Here is a 13,127-nt window from a genome sequence, read left to right as displayed (position 1 = left end):
GCCGCCAGCACCCGCAGCCCCCGCCCGTCCAGCTGCTTGGCCAGCAGGTGCCCGAAGCCGGAGTCGCAGCCCGTGATGAAGATGTGCTTGTCCGGCAGGTTCCCGACTGTCTGCCGCTCCCGGTGCCATCGGCGCAGGAAGTACAGCGCCAGCAGGGCCACCAGGTACAGCCACATCCTCGCGGTGGCTTCCGACTGTAGAAGAGGCAAGAGCACTGCCAAAGCCAGAGCTCGGGCAACTGCCGAGTGACTCAATGCAGGGCGGGAGAGCTCTTCATCAGCAGATCGCAGCCTTTGACAGGCGTCTTGTGACTCATCCGCCAGTTCCCATTTGAGCCACCCTTCCTGGTCCATACGGCTCACGTTGCAATGACAAGGGTCCCCAGTGAGGCCTGGGGCAATGCCAGTGATTGCACTGCTCCCCCATCGCACTGGCAGGGGCTGGCTGCGTGCTCATCATGTTGAGGTTATCCATTTGGGTGGCCCGACAGCACCTTAGAGTGTCCCAGGAGAGGGCCGAGCTTTGGGGGCCTGCGTGCTGAGACCCCTGGTTAGAAACACCTAGTTTTCGACCATTGCAACAACCAGCCACCATTGTCCAGGGCACCAGTCAAAAGGGGACCTTGTGGCTGTATAAAAGACAGGTTGGGGATGGAGCAGAGCAGGAGGAGGACATGCGCAGTGGGGCCAGCAGGCCCCTTCCTGCCTCCCTGTTCTTCTTTTCCTCTCTCAGCAGCTCATTTCCCTGGGCAGAGGGGACGGGATGGAGGCAACAGTCCTTGCAGCCCCAGTCTAGGGGGTTGTGTCAGGGGCTCCCTTTGCTGCTGGCAGCAGGGCTAGAGGAAGCTGAGCTCTGCCAGCTGAGGTGGGGCATAAGGGCGCAGGCACCATCTTCCATCCAGCGCTGCCCCTCTGCCCTCATGGCCAAGGGGAAGGGAAGTGGCTTGCCCAAGACACCCCGCTCAGGGGGGCTGTGAAGGGAGTATGACAGGCCCCTAGTGAAGCATTCAACGTGGGGGGGGCACAGGCCCTCTTGCACAGCCTAGCGCCCTCCGCAAGGCCTGAGGCACAGCGGGGAGTGGAGCAGAGGGAACAGTTTCCTGCCAAGGGCAGGCACAGGCCTGGGATGTGGCCGGGGGGAGAGGGAGGCCTCCCTGAGAGCACTTCCTAGTCCGAAATTTGAAATAACACAGTGCTTCTTCTCAGAACCAGGCCGTGGGGAGCAGCGAGGACCTGCAGCGGCTCCGTGGACCTGGGCATTCCCTTTCCCCCATGCCCGACAGGGCTGGTTCCAGCCAGCAGGTTGGAGGGTCCATGCAGGACTGCAGCACAAGGGAAATTTGGGGCTGGATGGTGCCTGGTAAGTCCCTTCCCTGCCAAGTGCCTCAGTTTCCCATGAGCCCCTTGGGGGAGCAGCAGTGACCTTGTTTGCTTGACCTGACCAAAGCAGGCTGATGTTAACATGGCTAATTGGGACCCATCCCTGCCCTTTCCCCTCTGCCCGCATGCAAAAAAAGCTTTCTTGTTTTCAGTGGTCTGCACCTGAAGCTACTATTGCAGCCAGGGGAGTTCCCCAGGCTCAGCTGCTCCACATCAGATCCCCAGGGCTAATCTCACTGGGTCTGATTTCCCTTTCCCCACCGTTCGGAAACCTCTGGGACTGGTGCCCCAGTCACAGCTTATTTCCACAAGCTAAAACGTGGATGACGGGGTCTGGAGCACGCGGAGGGAGCTCCCGGAGGGAGCGAAGACAGGATCCTGCAGCCGTTCTCCGAGGGGAAAGGCAACAGCTATGGGCATCTTGGCATGACCCACAAAATCTTCCTGTGGCAAAACAGAACTTGCAAAATGCTGGAGATTACATAACAGGAAATTTTGCAAATATTTGCTCCTTGCAAGCATTGGAGTTCCATGATAAACTTTCAGCATCAGCTCGTTAACCTCCAGGGCTGAAGGCTGGCTCGGGCCAAACAGCCTGGAGACCAGTTATCCCAGAAAGAGCGCTGGTGGCACTCAGCAGTCGCGATGATGTGGGGGGTGCAAACACACCTCTGCATTCAGACAGCAGTGCCTGGGTTCAGAGGTGGGCGATGCAGCCCAGGCCAGAGGGGGGTGTTAGAGAAATAACTGCATTTATTAAAAGCTCAGATTAAAGAACCAGTGGCTGGAAGTTGCAGCGACGTAGGTCTGGGTTGGATCTCAGGACAAACTTCTTCCCTGGGAGAGCCGTCCGGGGAAGCAGGGACTCTCCATTGCTGGAGGTGTTCAAGGAGCGGCTGGACAGCCGCTGAGCAGGGATGATTTAGGTGTAGCGATGCCTCTGCTCTGCTATTGGGATTCACCAAGCTTCTGGGCTCTGCTGGCGGCTCCCATCCCTCCATGTTACCTGTCTCACGGGGCGTTTTAAGCAATGGGTATTGGCTGCAGTCCAGGCCGGGAATGGCAACTGGACTGTGCCATTGCTCTTGCTGGGACTTAAAATTTGAACATCCTGGCTAGAGGGTCTTGCCTCTCTGTTCAGGGCCACATTTGGGGTCAGGAAGGAATTTTACCCTTTACAGACAGGGGGTTGCTTTCCCCTGTACCAAAATCCTTCTCCTCTTTGGGGGGTCCCATACAATTGAAGGCATCAAGCCAAGGAGTAGTCCACTTGTCACTGGCTCCAGAGAAGCACTGTCCAGTCATTGCAAGGCAGTTGCATTATGTTGCATAGTCTGTAATCGGACCCTGACGGAGTGACACTGCCACCTGGCAACCACAGGGCTTGACAGATTCACCCTCGCTGAGGTGTAACATGTGCCCTCTCTCCTGTATTGCAACACCGTGACCCACTGGCTCAGAACTGACCCGGTCCCTTTGGTTTGAAACTCCTTCCTGCCCACCCACTGCTTATTGCATCTTGCTTTTTTGGACAGGCCATGCCCTGTTCTGGTGTCCGTAACATCCAGCGCACAAAGTTTAACCCAGGGTTTTCCCTAATTGGTTATTAGGCTAGTGTCTGGACCGGGCAGCTTGCTTAGTCCAACGTCAGCTGTTACGACTAAGGCAGCTGAGCTGATGGCAGGTGGATCAGAGGGCACCCAAGGGGTGGTCGTGACAGTGAGGACCAGAAGGATGCCCAGAGCTGCAAATGCAGCTGGGACACAGCTAGATAGGCATAGGTTCAAGGTGGGAGGTAGGTTTGGTTGTGGGGTGAGGAGACTTGGTCCCTGGGCAACGGGCAGGAAACAAACTCCCAAGTGACCAGAAGAAGCTGCGAAGACAGTGCTTTGATTCAGCTTGTTCAATTGACAGCAGGTGCGGAGGCTGAGGAGCAAGCCCTACCCCACACCAGGCAGCACCCTGGCCTGCCCCAGGCTGATGGATCATCCAGTGCCCTCCTCCCCTGGGTTCCAGTCGCATGTCTCTCCCTATGCTTTTTGGGCCGGCTTCGGATATGACCACGTTAGCACCAGGTCCGTAAACGTTGTGGGCAGGTAGCTGAGCGGGAGGTAGAGGAGCTTGGCGTCCCAGCCGCAGGAGTAGCGGGTGCGGGGGTGCTGGGCCGTCAGCGCGTGCTCCATGGCCTGGGTGACCAGCGACAGGTTGGGGCTGCAGGACTTCTGCATGTCATAGGTTGCCTTGATAACTGCGTGGGTAAAGCCAAAGGGTCAGTGCTGGGCTTCTCTCCTGCTCAAGCGGCGTTGGAGGTGGCAGAGGGTGAGGAGCTACCACTGCGGCTGCCCTGGGCACTGACTGTACAGAGCCATAGGGATCAAAGCCAGAAGTGGGGGCTGTCTCTGGCCCGATGGCCAGCAGCTCCGAGAAAGGGGAGTGGAAAGCAGGGCTGGGCTGGGAGGGCACGGGAGGCAGGATACTCACACGTCTCTAAGTACTGCTCCCCGTAGGCTGCCTTGGTCTCCTGCGGGAGCTGCTCCCAGAGGCCCTTGAAGTTCTCCGTCAGGATGCTGGGGTCGGTGATAGCCGTGCGGAAGTAGCCTGGCTCAATCATGCAGACCTTCACCCCGAAAGGCAGCATCTCACGACTGGAATGGGAGGAGCTGGGATTAGCCATCCCACCCCGCCCCCCAGGGTACGCAACAGCTCTCCCTGTCCTGGGAGTCCCCAAATGCCTAGGCAGAGAGCAGTCTCTTCCTCCTGCCCCAGGCAGGCGGGCAGGGGGCTGGCAGGCACTAGTGCCAGGTACTCACTGCATTCGGGTGAGTTCTTTGGGGAGGCCTCAGCAGAGGCAAAGGCTCCAGGTACCTGCTCTGTCCCAGTCTGAATGACTGTCCTTCTCATCACAGGTACTGGGTAGTGCTGGGAGCTACTGCAGTGGCAGGCAGAAGGGCTCTTTCTTGGTGCCATCCCTACCCTTGTGTAAAGGAGTCTTGGTCTGCACCGTGCCCGTTGCTGGCTGATCTAGCTTGTGCTGCCTCTGCCCTGCAGTGCTCCTCTGAGCTGCCAGGCCTGTGTGGGCAGGACGGCCTGCTAGACAGCCAGCTGCCATGCTGAGGCACCATTCCTGGCCTCAGCCCAGGCAATCAGCCCCTGGGGGCAGCTCTGATGAAGGGAAGGGCACTCCTTTCCCTCTGTATCCTCTTGAGCCTGGAGATCCCCTTTCAGATGCTGATTCCTAGATGCCAGGAGAAGTGCCGCCAGCAGAGCGGCATGCCTAACCTGGAGTTGGTTTCAGGGAACGAGGGTCTAACCTGAAGTCTTGCAGGCTGGCGGCTGCAGCACTCCACCTGGACTGCCTTAAAAATGGATTCAAGCTAGGTCAACCATGACCAGCAGCATGGGGCTGTATCCTACACACCACGACAGCCGGGGAAGGAGAAACGGCATCTCTGCTAAGCATTGTTTAATGTGCTTCCCCCAACGGCAGGAAGCTACAGGGAACTAGGAGTATCCACTCCAGCCTGTGGCAGCCAGAGCTTGGCAGTGTCTACCACTGGGAAGGAAAAGCCAGTAGTCTGCTGCAGGGCAGCACGGCTAGAGGCAAAGCTCTGAGTTACATGGGTGAACGAACCCATGCCAGACTTTGGTTACTCATTACAACAAGCACTTGCCTGTGCATATCTTTTTGCTGGCACACACTAGCGCAATGGGCCCTCTCCACCCTCTGGACAAAGTTCCTCTCTCTCATCAGAGCGCCAGACTGCAGCTGAGGCTGCGTTAACAAGGACTCACCGCAGGCTGTCGGAGAAGGCCTCCACGCCGTACTTGGAAGGGCAGTAGCCCCCTCCAAAGAAAGACAGCCGGCCCATCACGCTGGACACATTGACGACGCGGCCCCGGGCTCTCCGCACCAGGGGCAGCAAGCTCAGCGTCACCTCGATCAGCCCCACCAGGTTCACATCCAGCATCTTGACAAAGTCGGCCTTGCTCAGCCACTCGTTGGGGGCCGTGGGGACGGAGATCCCAGCGTTGTTCACCAAGCCCCAGAGCCCTGGGCACAGGGGAACAGTGGAGGAGTGTATAGTCCATCTGACCAGCCCTGCTTCCATCCCCTCTGCCCTGGAACCCACATATCAGCCTCCACGTCCCATCCTATCCTGGCTGGATGGGCACCTCCCAGCAGCTGGGGGGTGGATGGAGAACACCCCGGGGCTGGGCACCAAGAGCTGTACTAGGTATGCCCTTGGAAAGCTCCTGGGGGCACTCTCTAGCTAACACCACTGCTCCTGCTGGGGCCTGGGGGACCTGGATTCAACTCCCTGTGCCATCACAAGCTGTCTATATGGCATCTGGTTTGGACACAGCTGTGTTTTTCATTGCTCAAGTGCCTGCTCCTCGGAGCCATGCAGGCTGGGGCAGTGAAGGCACAGGGTTGCTGGCACTGCTGCCCCTGCCTGCAGCCCCCAGGATCATACCTCCTTTCCCCAGAGCTCCCAGCAGAGCTGGCCTGGGGTGTTCTGTGCTCCAGGGCAGCCCCTAGCTGGAAAACACTTTGTCTGTGAAGCCAGGCATTCCCACCTCCTCCCAGGAGGTAGGGGTTAAATGCAGGGGAAACTCATGGGCCATTAGAAGGACCCCATCACCCAGCATCTCCTCTCTTAGCTGTTGTAGTTGAAGGAGCCTTGTCCTACCCCTGAAAAGGTCCTGGAGTGAACAGGGGCACCCAGCTGCACCAAATAGAAGTCAACTCCTACGTGCAAGTGATGGGCACCATGGAATGGGCACACCACGGAGGGGCACAGGAGCCAGCTCACCTCGGTCCCCCACCTGCCCCTTCACCCAGGCGGTGGCTGCGGCGATGCTGTCGGAGCGGGTGACGTCCAGGATCACCGTCTGCAGCCTCCCCGACGTCGCCTCCCGCAGCCGCTCGGCCCCCTGCTCCGTCAGGCAGGCCGCCAGCACCCGCAGCCCCCGCCCGTCCAGCTGCTTGGCCAGCAGGTGCCCGAAGCCAGAGTCGCAGCCCGTGATGAAGACGTGCTTGTCGGGCAGGTTCCCGACCGTCTGCCGCTCCCGGTGCCATCGGCGCAGGAGGTACAGCGCCAGCAGGGCCACCAGGTACAGCCACATCCTCGCGGTGGTTTCTGGCTGCGGGAGAACTTGCAGGAGCACTGTTCAGCTCAGAAGAAAGGTAGCTGGGGCTCGAATGAAAGGTCCCAGGTATGATAAGCTGCTGTCTCAACACAGCCTGGCATTCAGATAACAGCACTACACTGGCCTTGACACACTGGAGGCCCCGAAGTGCAGCCTGAATGATTAACTTGCCAGTTCAGGCAAATCAGAGGCTTGGGCCAGTTCCAGAGTTGCAAAACAGCAGCTGAGAGGGAAAAAAAGTACCCACCTGTAAGCCCTAAAGATACAACTGAATCTATCAAATGTGCCCACAAGTCCGGTCCTGCAGTTTCTCCAGGCACCAGGCTTAGTGCCCAGCTTCCCGTCAGTGCCTTGCTGTGCTGAGAGCAGAGGCAGGGCCTCAGCCCCTTTGTGCCCTGGGACTCTGCGTCCTCTCCAGGATGCCTGTTTCCTAGGAAGTGTTGTGCACCGGGTGTCTGACAGCACGTTCCACCCCCAGCCCTGCCATACCCGAGAGCCAGGAGCCAGCCAGTGGGGAGCTCTTTTGCCCAGAAGCAGGGAGGGGCTTTCCAGCTGGCCTCAAAGCTCTTTTGTATTTCTAGAGCAATTTGAGATCTAAGCCATGGACTAAGTAGGACAAAGCTGGGCTCGGATCCAGCCTCTGCAAGGGAAGCTCTCGACTTGCACCGCGGCTTTTCTAGGTGGGCTCGCTCCACATTGAAAGGCCAAGTCACCATCTCTGCACCTGAGGCTGATGTGGAATATTTCCTCTGGAAAAGGGTTCTGCTTGTACCTCTGCAGCTCCATTTTTCCATAGAGCTACTTCTCATGGGGCTGTCCGGTTTCTACAGGGCTGTGGGGTGAAAGCCCACAGCTGCACAGGTTGAGCCATTGCAGGCTTTGGCCATGTGCTGCCTGGATGCGCCCCCGCCTCACTGAACTGCCTGGCCACAGGATCACCCTCAACTCCCCTGGCTGCTCTGGGCCACGCTGCCCTGCCCCAGCAGAGAAAGTCAGAGGAGAGAGGAAAACCCCAGTGATCCCAGCTGCTGGACAGGAGTTGGAAGCCTGCAATTAACCCCGCATGGGCTCCATGCCCAGGCGAACAGCCCCAGCATATAGCATCGAATGTAATACAAGCCGTATGTCGAAGGGCTCTGAGAAGTAACATTGTTCATAAGACCAATGAAGGCCATAAAAGGTTATAAAACCTGTGAAAGGCCCGAGGGAACTTAGCACCGACCTCACAGGGGGTGAGTATTGAATACTTCCCACCCATCTGGGCCTGAGCCAGAGTGACCTATTTAAGAAGCAGCAGTGGGTGGCAACAAGGCTATGAATCAAAGCTCCCAAAACTTTCCCTTGGAATTGTGTTTGAATTTGGCAGGCGTCTTGGGCCAGGGCTGCCCAAGGGAAGCTCTGCGGCAGTCAGTGGCTTGGTGACAGCCACTTGGAAACAGACAGGTCCAGGAAGCACCCGCTAGACCCCTACTCAGCAGGAAGGTAAAGGAAGCCCTGGTTAGGTGTCTTGGTTCCTGTGTGGCTCCTGTCACCAGGTGGGGGGGCATTGTTCATGCAAAAAGCAGCAGATTGACTTACCAAGGTGTTTAATGAGGTGCTCGGTTCCACAGCCAGGAGCTAGGGAGGAGCTCCTGGCACCGCTCTCAGGCTAAAGTTTCCAAGTGAAAACAGGAGGCTCCGACATAAAATCCAAGCCACGGGCCACATCCAGGCAACACCCAGCTCAGCATGTGTGCACGGAGCTGCACGTGTGTACACCATGATCACAACACAGCACATCTGCACTGGAGGTGGGGTCCCAGGGCAGATCCTGAGGGAGTCTGAGTGTGAGTCCCTGACTTTTGGCATGCCCTAACGTCACCTTACTTGCCTTTCCACCTTCAGTGACTTTTCATCAAAGGGCACAACACCCCATTAGATGTCAGCAGCTGGGGATTTTGACCAGGCTGTGCCATGGTTGCTGCTGGGACCAACACCGGAGGGTCCTGGCTAGAGGGTCTTGCCGCTCGGCTCAGGGTCAAACCAACACTGCATTGGGGTCAGGAAGAAATTTTACCTCTTGGTCAGTGTCATGGCGCGGGGTCCTAGGGGTGGCCGTGATCTCCCCTAGCACCCCCTGCTGTGCCAAGTTTGCTTCAAAGCACCCTTGTTCTCGTTCTCGCCCACCACATCTTGGTCTTATATATATATTAAAGGAGGGAGAGATATATATATTAAAGGGAGGCTGCCTTTCCGTCCTCTTGGCCACAGTTCTCCTGCTATGACTTGTCTCTATAATGGGGTTCTGGGCACCGCAGCCTTACGGGCTGTGCATGGCTCCAACCGCCCCTTTACCACACCCTAGGCCTCGCTGGTGAACTGGACGTTGTTTGGTCTGTCTCGCTCTCTGCACCCCCTTGGCTCTGGGGCTTTTCAGCCTTGGGGTCAGGTGGCCATAGCCGTGCCTGGCCCCCAACTCTCCTCCTTAGGGTCTCAACCCCCCCACAAGGCTCATGTGGCCTCAGCCTTACCTGGCCTCTAACTCTTCATGCCCCTTCTCTGGCGCTGGGGTCAGAGCACCCCAAATGCTGCGCCCTCTGTAGCGCCGGCGTCCCCACGCTACCGTGAGTCCCCTATGAGGCCTCCTCCAACCCCTAATAGCCGCACCCAAACCACCGGTCGAAACAGTAAACAGAAAGCTCCAGCCCCACGGCTGTAACATAAATTCAAGCCGTCTGGCTAGAACAACATTCGCCGCTCCAGGGTTTCTCTGTCTCACTGGTGTCACCTTGTTCAGCCATTCAGGCCCTGTCCTCTTCCTCACTTGGGCGGCCCTCCCGCCCTTCGGCAGCCAGCGGGGAGCTGCCTGCCTGGCCTGGGCCTGGGTTTAAATGGGAGCCAGGCCCTGCCCCTTCCAGTCAGCTGACCTCCACCGGTTACCCTGGCAACCAGCACCTGTGCCTCTCCACTCACTGCTCTTTACAAGGGGCAGGAGACGGTGCTCTGCCACAGGCAGGCTGGTGGGGCCTGGGGCGGGGGCGGGGGGTGTTGCCTTCCTGCTGCGGGGCGCTGCCTCTCCCTGGGCTCCCTCCAGTGTCTATCAACAGCCTCTGGAGCAGCAGGACATTGGCCACCGTGGTCCCCTGCTTTCCTCACGGCAGGGCCGGCTGACCCTGCCTTGGGCAAGGGATCGGACTAGATGGGACCTCTGGAGCCCCCTTCCAGCTATGCTTCTCTTTTGAGATTTCTATGATCAGCACTCCTGCTGTGAAAGTGCCATGCCCCTGAATCCTCCAGAGAGGATATGGGCCATCCAATGCAGTTTGTTGTTGCAGTCACCAGTCTGCAATCGTCTGTCATAAGCTGCGAACATCTGTGCTGTGTTCCCCATTCAGGAGACACCTCACCCACTTCCCTTACATTTCTGTAAAGTAGCTAAGCCCTTAGCACCCTAAAGAAGCTGCAACGTGTGGAGAAAAAGGACCCCGTGCCCGCGCAGAGACCTCCCACCTCTTTCCACCTACCCCACCCTGCTGCATGTCGTTGGCTGCTGAAGATACCTGCTAAAGCCCAAGCCGCTGAATTCAATCAAGCAACATCCCCCTGGCAGGAAGCTTGCGGGTTCATTTATTAGAGAAGAGAAAAGTTGTAGCTTGCACAATTGGGGTGCTGAACCCACTGCTGGGGGAGCGTTGAAGGCTGCAGCCCCCCCCGGTCCATGGGCACATTGCTGCCTAGCTGCCCTGGGCAGGCTTGTGCCTGGACGAGGTCAGAATGAGGTCTGCCCATGAGGTCGGCAGGTAGGAGACGGGGAGCTAGAAGAGCTTGGCGTCCCAGCCGCAGGAATAGCGGGTGCGGGGGTGCCGGGCCGTCAGCGCGTGCTCCGTGGCGGAGGTTGCTGCTGGTCCAGGTGAGGAACTTTTGGACCTTGTCAACATCTGTGCAGAGGAAAATCCAGCCGTGAGCAGCTTGGCTGGGCTGCGACATAGGAACAAACAGCATGGGAGAGAGGGGAGACCTGGGGACAATCTGGGAGCAGTTGTGACAGCAAGACAGCCGTTGGACCATCTTGCTCCACCAGCTACCAGCAGGACTCTGCCCAGCCGGACAATCTGGGCTCTGATCCTGCTCCAGACCCGAGCCCTCAACCTGTTGCACCCCCTGCTAAGGCCGGGCTCCATGCGTGTGGGGCTGGGTCCCCTTGGGATATGGGTTTCTGGTGCTGTTCTCTGCCCTTGCTCAGCAATGATCCCCCTCCAAGATACCCAGCTCCACCACCATCGCCTTCACACCCTGGTGCCAGGGACCAGCCCCTCAAACTCACAGGTTTCAAAGAACTGCTGCCCATAGGCCTCCTAGATCTCAGGGGGGGCACGGCTCCATGCCTCATGCAGGCTCTGGGTATTTATGAGCGGGGTTTGGAAGCCGCCTTGTCCCCGGAGACAGTAAAGAGCAGATCTCCAGTGACCTCCCTTCCCCATTCAGTGTCCTGCAGCCTCTCCCGTGTCCCCCTCTGCCCCCTCTTCCCCCTGTTCCCCTGCCTGGGGACAAAGTGATTCGGGCTTTAATTGAGAGTTCTGGTTTTCCCTCTGTATCTAATCTCGCTGCATTGTTGGGCTTCTGAGTGTTGCAACCAGCTCTGGGTGAGTCACAACCTGCACATAGGGAATGAGGGCTAGGAAGAGCATCTAAGGGTGTACAGGGGTCATCCCAGTAATATAGCTGGGTGACTTTTTAGAGAGCTGTTTCAGGGCCATATAGAAACTGCTTGGCCAGTCAAAGCCAGTGTTCTGCCTCTTCATTTTCTGGAGGGTTAAAAGTTGAGCCTCGGTGTGCGGCAAGGTGGAGTGAGTTGGGTGTTCCCTGGCATTGTGCCTGGTATTGTGCAAGGGGGCTGGTTTTGCAGTGGTGAGAGCAGCGGGGACAAACATATGCATAGGATGGTTTGGATGGGGCTGGTCCTGCCTTGAGCAGGGGGTTGGACTAGAAGAGACCACCCCTCCCCGCCAGCCTGACTGTGCTGTTCTCCTGTAATTGCTGCCTGATCTGTCTACCCTGCCTTCTGCTTCTCTGCATTACATCCCTCCAGAGGCAACGTGTAGAGGGGGCACGGGTGCCCCCCCAGACCTGGAGGCACCAGTTGCCCATGGATCCCTCTTTCCCTGCTTGCTCCTGGTCTCTCAAACTCAGCCACCCCCTACAGACTCCAGGCCAGTGCTCTAGGGCAGTGTTTCTCAACCTATAGGTCATGACCCCAAAGTGGGTTGCAAGAATATATGAAACCGTCGCAAACACATTTTTTTAATGGATTCTCCTTTAAAGGAGAAAAACATGGGAAACCGTGGCTTTTCCTTTGTAGGCTGGCAGAGTTGTAGCCTGCAAGTGGCTGCTTGGGGCCTCCCACCCCACATACTACAGGGCTGGGGCCTGGGCTCAGTGGATCAGGAGTGAGGGGCACCAGGTCGGGTCTGGCCATCGATGTTTAGAAGTGGGTCCTGGTACAAAAAGTTTGAAAACCGCTGCTCTAGGAGGTCACCGCAGCACCCTGCCATCACGTTTCAGGAGTCGGTGAGCCCCTCCCAGGTCTGAGCACCGCGCAGCTGTAAGCAGGCATCTTATGTGGTGCAGATGGGCAAAGCACGGGCTCTGGCAGGCCGAACGAAGCAGGGAGTGACTGGCAAGTCTCCACCTGTCCTGGGCTGCTGGTAAGAGCAGCGCTGCCACCCAGAGAAGTGCTGGTGCACACAGCCAGGAGAGGAAACCCAGGATCCTAACGAGATGGTGGGAAATCCAGAGCCTGCAGACCCTTGCCTAAAATGATCAGATCACACTGGGGGTGTCAGATCCCCTGGGTCACAGCCAGGAGAGGCTGGGGCGTGATGTGCTCAGCCCTAAGGAGGCCAGTTTGACTGGTGAGTGGCACGTTGGTATGGACACCCGTGTGTCTGCAGCCCTTGAGACAACGTGGGGCCCAATGTCCGGCCTCTCATCATACAAGTGTAAGGGGGAGTCCTACTTGCACAAGAGGCATCAGTGCAGCTTGGAGGTTGGTCTGGTCCAGCCGTCCTGTTCAGTGTCAGATGGCAGGAGTCAGGTGCAGCAGCTGGGGGAGAACGGAGAGCTCCCTTAGCTGGGGAAGCAGGTAGAGGTCACAGACCTGGCTAAGGGCCGGGGACATATACGGCGCAGAGCAAGGGGCGAGCTTCTGCCTGAGCTTCCAATCCTCTGCCAGCTCCAACTCCCAGCTGGGAAGCCTGGCCGTATTTGTTTTCTCATGCTCGCAGCCCCCTTGCACAATTCAAGGCCCAGAGATGGGCTGAAGACAGACAGGTCCTGCAGCTCCTCCCTGTACCATCCACCTCTGCTTCCCCACGGGGGGGGGGGGGGGGTGCGCTTCCTGTCCTGCTGTGGGTGCATCCTGACCTAGGCCTTTTATCTCCTGCAGGGAGCCCTAAGCCATGTGCGTCCCAGCCTTTTGCTGGCTTGGCTTAGAAGAGAGCTCTTCTGTTTGGCTGTCCCCAGGGCTGAGCCAGAGAGCAGAGGTGGGCGCAGTTGCCAGACCGTGCTGGGATCTCTGTGTGGGCCCTTGAGGCATGCTGCACATGCACATGCTCACTG

General features: G+C 58.0%; 2 protein-coding genes and 1 long non-coding RNA gene across 3 annotated transcripts in view; 1 reads left to right on the top strand and 2 right to left on the bottom strand.

Annotated features, from left to right (window-relative positions):
• The window catches only part of LOC109324357 (17-beta-hydroxysteroid dehydrogenase type 6-like), a 4,292-nt gene extending 3,590 nt beyond the window's left edge, over positions 1 to 702 (bottom strand). Inside the window, exon 1 of the mRNA XM_019556352.1 lies at positions 1 to 702. Within this exon, the coding sequence (XP_019411897.1) occupies positions 1 to 353 (353 nt within the window). The 5' untranslated portion in view covers positions 354 to 702.
• The window catches only part of LOC109324368, a 13,569-nt gene extending 2,686 nt beyond the window's left edge, over positions 1 to 10,883 (top strand). Inside the window, exons 2-3 of the long non-coding RNA XR_002104919.1 lie at positions 10,404 to 10,449; positions 10,836 to 10,883. This is a non-coding gene — a long non-coding RNA (uncharacterized LOC109324368). The remainder of the gene's footprint in view (positions 1 to 10,403; positions 10,450 to 10,835) is intronic.
• Positions 2,406 to 6,528, bottom strand: LOC109324336 (retinol dehydrogenase 16-like). The gene is made up of 4 exons (XM_019556334.1): positions 6,194 to 6,528; positions 5,172 to 5,430; positions 3,861 to 4,024; positions 2,406 to 3,627 (listed from the first exon to the last, which is right to left on the bottom strand). The coding sequence occupies exons 1-4, from the start codon at positions 6,504 to 6,506 to the stop codon at positions 3,410 to 3,412; spliced, it is 954 nt and encodes a 317-aa protein (XP_019411879.1). The 5' UTR covers positions 6,507 to 6,528; the 3' UTR covers positions 2,406 to 3,409.
• Positions 10,884 to 13,127: the final 2,244 nt, after the last annotated feature.

This window comes from Crocodylus porosus, unplaced genomic scaffold, assembly GCF_001723895.1.
Source record: "Crocodylus porosus isolate Cpor-Errol unplaced genomic scaffold, CroPor_comp1, whole genome shotgun sequence".
Lineage (NCBI taxonomy): Eukaryota > Metazoa > Chordata > Crocodylia > Crocodylidae > Crocodylus > Crocodylus porosus.
This window is presented reverse-complemented; position numbering and strand designations above follow the sequence as displayed.